Source organism: Saccoglossus kowalevskii, chromosome 22 (assembly GCF_978046115.1).
Source record: "Saccoglossus kowalevskii chromosome 22, keSacKowa6.1, whole genome shotgun sequence".
NCBI classification, from domain to species: domain Eukaryota; kingdom Metazoa; phylum Hemichordata; class Enteropneusta; family Harrimaniidae; genus Saccoglossus; species Saccoglossus kowalevskii.
Genome location: NC_140662.1, coordinates 14,604,852 through 14,612,225, shown reverse-complemented (window position 1 = coordinate 14,612,225; position 7,374 = coordinate 14,604,852). Strand labels below are relative to the sequence as shown.

Genomic DNA, 7,374 nt, shown 5'->3' with positions numbered 1-7,374 from the left:
CTACGGTGATATTGTTGGCATGTAATATATCCAAAATGCAAAATTTTATACAACACTGTAGCAGTGCCGACACTAAGCGATGTATTGGAATAGTGACGTTCTCATTGTGTTGACCTCTACATGTAAAAAAAAAGGTTAGGCCAGGACCCCGAGTTCAAGACACACCTATGAAGAAGCGGCAATAGCCCTATTTCAAAGATGGTGGTCGTCGCACCCTGTCGTTTTCGTTATGGGATTCGTAGCGACGTATATAACTTGAACGTGTGTACCTTCTCGGTTACCGGATACAAAAGACGTACATGGTGTGGTGGTGCTGGCAGTCGACGCTACGAAATGCTTTTCGCGATATGCTGCATGTAACTCTGATCATGGAGGTAGAAAAGCCTCCATGCTCTGATTCACAGTTCACCCCGGGCTTTATAGTCAGTGTAATTTTATCTTTAATCCGCTGTGAATTCATTTGCATAACAACTGACAAGCTGCCACTGATTTTTTTTTTATTAATATGCCGATTGCAAGATGACGCCAACCGTAGACGCGTTTACACGAACACATGACTCGATTCAGATAATCGGGACGCCACATAACCAGCACAAGAGATCGACAAAGCGAGTCACAACTGGCATACGTATCTCGTGTGAACGCTATTCTCAGCACACGTGACGCAGTAACCAAGATTTAGGAACCACATTATGTCGCGCTGGATAGAGCTGGTAAATAGAAAACAATCACTCGTCTACGCTACAGTCAACGCCATGGAACAGGAATATAATGAAACCGTGAGAGCGAGCATAATGTCTGACTATAACTGGAAGTCATTTGCGCTAAGGTATAGTAAGTGGCTATCGTCCTGGCAGCCATATCGTACATAATAGACTTCGCCAATTATATTCGTTCTTTGGTTGTGTGAGATACAGTAAAATAAGCGATGCGCGCTGTTCACATTGCGCAAAACTACGTGTGATCCATGATTAGGGTGTTAATACAACCGACCCATGATTTGAGTCTCAGCTATCGTACAGCTATTATCGTAACGATGGTCAGTTCACTTAAAAATTTATTGAAGTGGTAGATATCGGAATTAACTGACCCCACCCAAGTAAAACTAGTAAACACAACGATAAACTACAAAGCATCACGAGTGTTTGTTAGCCACAGCTGTGCATTTGACATACAATCTCGGTCAAGCCTATATTTTTCCGAACAAGCATCTGTTTGTCTGTTATTTTGTTTTCATTGAAACACAGAATCGATGTTCTAACTGGCCAGACTGTGTTCTAGACGGGGCTGCACATTTTTGTTTTGATTACAAGTGGTTTACTGTGAACAACTCAACCAGTAGTATTAGCATATACCTCACTGTTTTGCTAACAAAGTAGCAATATTAGTATTAGCTTACCATTACACACTGTTACATTTGAACTATTAATATTGTATTCTGTTAACAAAACACTGAGCTACATCGCAATGGGGTTGAGATGCTAAGTTATTCGAGTTACACTAATGACCACGTCCATATTTTAGAAACCACGCCCACTTTTGAAAAAAAAAACACGTGCAAATTCTAACTCGAATTTTAATTAAGTATGAAGCGAACTTCGAGTTACGTGAAACATAAATCGATAAACAAAACAACAAATTTATGTGTTTGCCTAAATGTAGACATTAAACAACATTAGCAATTTATGTTGCCCGTAACTTTGGTTAACTGTTAATTGAACATCGAGTTATAATTAGGGCGTGGTTTTGCAAACATGGGCGTAGTTTCTAAAATATGGATGTGGCCATTTTTGCTTTCTCGTTCACAGTAACTTATTTAACCCTTCCAGCTGTTCCATGTTCCATTAGAACAGGTGCTAATTATAACCACAATGAAATAATTGTTATTTAACATTACTAGTACACAATCACTTACTCACTCACTCACTCACTCACCCCTCACTCACTCACTCATTCCTTCACTCATTCACTTACTTACACTCACTCACTCACTCACTCACTCACTCACTCACTCACTCACTCACTCACTCACTCACTCACTCACTCACTCACTCACTCACTCACTCACTCACTTACTCACTCACACATTCATTCTGTTCGCACTTATAACATTAGACTATTCCGTTTTATCCTCATGCAAGTCGTTAGTCATTTAAATTTTGAAACGCCCTCAATGCTAGAAGCTGCGTTTAATATGATCCATGTACTAGTATTCAATAAAACATCACGTGGAAAGTTCTTTTAAATGCGTTATTTACATTCGTTCACAGAAAACTTCCCCACTTTGACAATCAGCGGGCAATGACGTTACTTAGCACGATCACCGTGTTCTATATATGGTACCAAGTGTTGGCGTTTGAAAATTACTACGACAAACATTTCCAGAATAATATGCAGCCTATCAGCTGGAAACATCTCGGCAGTGTGATTAAAAACAGGTATTGTTTTTTTGTTTTGTTACTTTTTATGTTTTTAGAATCGATGCGACTAACCATTAAAGGGCGGTGGTCGTCGCGCCGCGTCGTGTTTGATATGGGACTCATAGCAACGTACACAACGCGTGTGATATATATGTATTGCTTGTTTACATGAAATTCGAACAAGCGCTGCGCGACGGCCAACGCCCTTTAAAGTATGTGGAAATTCCAAAAGAGCTTCAAATTTGGATTGGAAAATAAGTAAAACGCATACAATTGAAACGCTACTGCGATCTTGATTGATACTTGCATGTTTTCGCTGCACATTTAATACCCATTTCCTACGCAATGCTATTTTTCATAGGACATTATTGTCGAATGACGAGTACAACACTACAGTTAATACAACCCTGATTGGTAAGTGTATATCATTGTGCATGTTTGGTCATTTCAGTGACATCATATTTCTACATTAGAAATCCTGTGTAACTTTGTTTGTTTAGAAAACTCGAAGACAAAAATGGCGAACCGAACTCGTTAGTGGAGCTATCATCTTTGTGTTACATTCAAAATTGCCACTAGAGCAGAGATTTAAATACTGCTATAAGGGAAATCAAAACCATAGATTTTTTGGAAATAAGTTTGGATACCTGCTCTTATAATTCGCTCTTTGTCATTCAGCAAATATCAAGAATTTGTAGCGTAATTTTATTCACGAGTACGTGCAAAGCAGAGTGCGTGGGCATGTCTTGGAGTGAACCATTTGAAATCGTAGGGGTGGTTGGAAAATTGCAATATAGACAGCGAGGAAAAAGCTTCTCAAACTCTCTTCCAGTCATCCCATGATATCAAATGGTTGACCCCTTACTGAAATGATATTTTCGATGCAAATCAGTTGCGCCATTTTCTAATTTAGGAGCGTTGAACTTGAGATGCTGATATGTTCTAGTGTCGGACATCGAGTTACGAAAACATCAAGTTCCAAAAAAGACCACGCCCATTTTTCATAAACCACGCCCACTTTTGCAAGTGAGTGAGTAAGTGAGTGAGAGTGAGTGAGAGAGAGTGAGTGAGAGTGAGAGATTGTGTACTAGTAATGTTGAATAACAATTACTGTAGAATACTTTATTTTAGCTAGAATTAATTTTCGCTGAAAATACATTTTAGGTGTTTGTATGGAATTTATTTTCACTGATGTTTGGTGAGTTGAATGTAAAATATAGGAAAAAAGGCATATTCGCTGGATTTTATTTTCACTGACTCATTCATGCAGCGAAAATAGCAAAAATAATTCCAGGCGAAAATAAAGTATTTTACAGTATTTTATTGTGGTTATAATTAGTACCTACAAATTGTTGGTCTAATTAATCCACATTGATTAGTTGGCGGGGTTAATTAAGTTACTGTGAGCGAGAAAGCAACCCAATCAGCAGTATTTAGTTACTCGAATTTCAATTAACCCATAACCGAACTTCTAGTTACGGGAAACATAAAACAGAATGATATGCTGAATTGTTCGAGTTGAACATCGAGTTACGAAAACATAGAGTTACAAAAATGACCACACGCCCCAATTTAGAACTCGATGATCAATTAACAGTTAACCAAAGTTACGGGCAACATAAATTGCTAATGTTGTTTAACGTCCACATTTAGTAACTCTAACAGTTAATCGACTTCGAGTTACCGGCAACATAGATTGCTTGTGTTATTTAACGTTCAAGTTTAGTGACTTGAATTTTAATACAACGTTAAACAAAACAAAAAATCTATGTTGCCCGTTACTCGAAGTTCTGTTAACTATTAGATGTAATTGAACATCGAGTTACAATTTGGGCGCGGTGTCGCAGAAGTGGGTGTGGTTTATGAAATATGGGCGTGGTCACGATGTTTTTGTAACTCGATGTTCGTAACTCGAATAATTCAGCATCTCGTTGGGCTTAGTACCTTTACTAAATATCAGAAGAAAATACTATGTATGTTGTTTTAATCATGGTCGAACAAATAAAACAGAGGTGAACCTCTATCACGGGCACCTCCCGTTCTAAATTCATTTCGTTTTTACAGATACAGAAATGTCAGAATTTATCAAATCGGAAGTAGAGAATAATGATGAAGACCAGCCACATATATCGCAAATGCAGGACATTACTGGAAACAGTGAAGCAACGAGAGAAAAGACCTGCCGTAAAACAAAAAATGTGATGTTCCTGAAAACGCACAAAACGGGCAGTGATACGATATCGGAAATAATAATGCGTTTCGGTGACCTGAACAACTTGTCGATGGCATTACCAAGGTTCAGCGACTATGACCTTGCGTACCCAAACCTTCCTAGACAAATGATGTTTTTAAAACCAACACAAAACGCGTACAACTTGTTTTTCTTACACACTATCTACAATAAGACATTTTTTGACTTCATAATGGCGCCTGAGTCCCAGTACGTAACTATTATACGAGAACCTTTCATGCAATTCCAATCAGCTTTCTCGTTTTTCAAAATCGCCGACGCATTGAATTTAACCAATACATCTGCGCCTCTGCACACATTTTTAAAACATCACGACACAGTATGGAGTAAAAGAGAACCTCAATTTTTGAAAAACTTCATGTCCTTCGACCTCGGGTTGCCAACAGCGGACGAGAATAACGTCACAGCTGCTTGGCGATTTATCCAAAAACTTGATTTCGATTACAAATTGGTGATGATAATGGAATACTTTGACGAATCAGTTGTGCTGATGAAACGGTTACTGTGCTGGGATTTAAAGGACATCTTGTACATACCGATAAACGCTGGTTGGCGTGTAAAAGCAGTAACACGTGCAGGGGACCGCGACCTATACAAGAAATTCAGTCCCGTAGATCACCGTTTATACGAACATTTTAACAGCACGTTTTGGAAGAAAGTCTCATCGGAAATAAACTTCTCTGAAGAAGTTAGCTATTTTAGAGATATTAACGCAAAGTTCTTACAGTTCTGCAAACAAGTATCGTCGAACGAGACAGTTACATTGACAATACCTTCTTCGTATTGGTCGGGTTCTTTCATAATCGATTCCGGTTTTTGCTCCAAGTCCAGGATATTTTTGCCAGACTATGTTCATATGTTGAAAAGTAAATTATATGACACGGGTGACGCGATATCTAACCCCAAGCTATGGAACATTGTGTGAAAGTTTCAGCGTGTAATCATTTCGAGGAAATTATTTCTTCAAATTGTTGTAAATATATATTTCTTAAACTCTGTACAGTTTAAAGCAGCGCTTCCGATTCTCAGCGCGCGTGCGAGTTTTTGCGTTCACGCGTTGTATGCGTAGCATGGGACGCACATCGAACACGACGTGGTTTGACGGCCATGTCGTTTTAAAAATAATATGGTTTTTGTGAATGTCGAACGACGTAGTTGCTAGAACCGAGAATCACTGTCTTTGAGTACTGTAAATTTTTTTATAAAAACTTGGACAACTCTAACGTGTCTATTCAGATTATCTATTGAGAAAAGTGCATCGTCCGAGAACTACAATAACCTACTGCTTATTCTATTTATTACATTTAGCGGTCTTAGCAGCCTTCCCCATTTTTTAAAATTCTAACATGTCATAATATTCTCACATTTATGTATATTGATAACTTATACGCATATCTATATATCTATTTGTATATTTAATTTAGAGATGAATAATCAACCAAAAAATAATAGTTTTTTTATGTTATTGTATATAATTATATGCCTCTTTTAAAATAAACAAATAAATTAATACATATTAACGCATTTACTTGACATTGGACAGAGTGGACATCGGCAGTTGTCGAAGAAAGAGAAGCTACGTTCCATTGAAGATGAATTTTACTTTATGTTAGATTGCCCATTATACAAAGATACCCGGCTTTGATTTATAAAAGACAGATATTCCAAAATATCGTCAAATAATGAACACCAAAAATGTACATGATGTAATTAACACGTGAGGCAGGCGACCTGGCGCTGAATAATGCATTAGAACCTTCTATTCGCCTCTCTGCACAGAAATCTGCTCAAGTTAACCCCAACTGCAGTCAGCATAATTTCTTCAGGCTCCCTTAGCTCTCTACTTTCCACCAGAGGCCCGCCTAAGGCAGTTCGAGGGATTGAAGATGCCTCCATGCGCAAAACATTCCCAATCGACTTCCACTTGGGCGTCCTAATCCCAACATAATTTATTTTGTATGGTTTAATGTTGTCAGTTAACTGTTAATTGAAGTTTAAGTACTGTAAAACATGTCTTTTTCGCGAATTTAGCGAGAGAGCTGATTCGCTAATTCAAGATGTCGCTAATGAATGACTTTATTATAAATTCAAAATGGCCGCCAAACAAAGAAATTAACAATTCGCTAAATCAACATTTCGCTATTACGTCATTTTACCACAATTCGATAAAATTGCATAACTAAATTCGAACGTTAAAAAGAACAAAAAATGTTGCCGCAATCTGTTTAAAATCTGATGTATTGTACGGTGTGTATTTTATTTTTTATATTTGTCTTACTTTTACTATTTTTTTAATTATTTTTGTTATGGTTTTGTTACGTATTTTTGATTCCGTATTTTTTTTAACTATCGTCACACGTGGGTTTTTGAGATTACCAAAACTCTTAAAAAACTGCCAGCAAATAAATAATAAATCAAAATAAGATAAAATAAAATAAAAGAAAATGTATAATAAAAATAAATAATTAAACACAAAATCAGATTGTGTTGCCCGTAACTGGTAATTAATGTTCGAGTTGCTGAATGTGGACGTTCAACAAAAACAATGTATAATGCCAGTAACTCGAAGTTTGATTTCGCAAAAGTGGGCGTGGTTTCCGTAACTCACGTCCGTTATTCGAACAATTCAGTATCTCATTTGTAACACTTCGACCCAACATAGCATAATGGTATTATTTCGTTTAAAAAGTCTCGTCGTTGTCA

The 7,374-nt window shown here is 37.3% G+C and overlaps 1 protein-coding gene across 1 annotated transcript; it reads left to right on the top strand.

The window, feature by feature from the left end:
• The first annotated feature begins 340 nt into the window (after positions 1–340).
• Positions 341–6,185, top strand: LOC146729032 (galactosylceramide sulfotransferase-like). Its single transcript, XM_085495569.1, has 4 exons — positions 341–829; positions 2,271–2,438; positions 2,782–2,834; positions 4,485–6,185. Exons 1-4 carry the CDS (start codon positions 693–695, stop codon positions 5,594–5,596), a joined length of 1,470 nt encoding a protein of 489 aa, XP_085351695.1. The 5' UTR covers positions 341–692; the 3' UTR covers positions 5,597–6,185.
• The last annotated feature ends 1,189 nt before the right edge of the window (positions 6,186–7,374 follow it).

Excerpts from the sequence above, each read along its gene's own strand:
- LOC146729032 (XM_085495569.1), top strand. The coding sequence starts at position 693 with ATGTCGCGCTGGATAGAGCTGGTAAATAGAAAACAATCACTCGTCTAC. Across the intron at positions 830-2,270 it reads TGGAAGTCATTTGCGCTAAG|AAAACTTCCCCACTTTGACA; the intron begins GTATAGTAAGTG and ends ATTCGTTCACAG. Across the intron at positions 2,835-4,484 it reads AGTTAATACAACCCTGATTG|ATACAGAAATGTCAGAATTT; the intron begins GTAAGTGTATAT and ends TCGTTTTTACAG.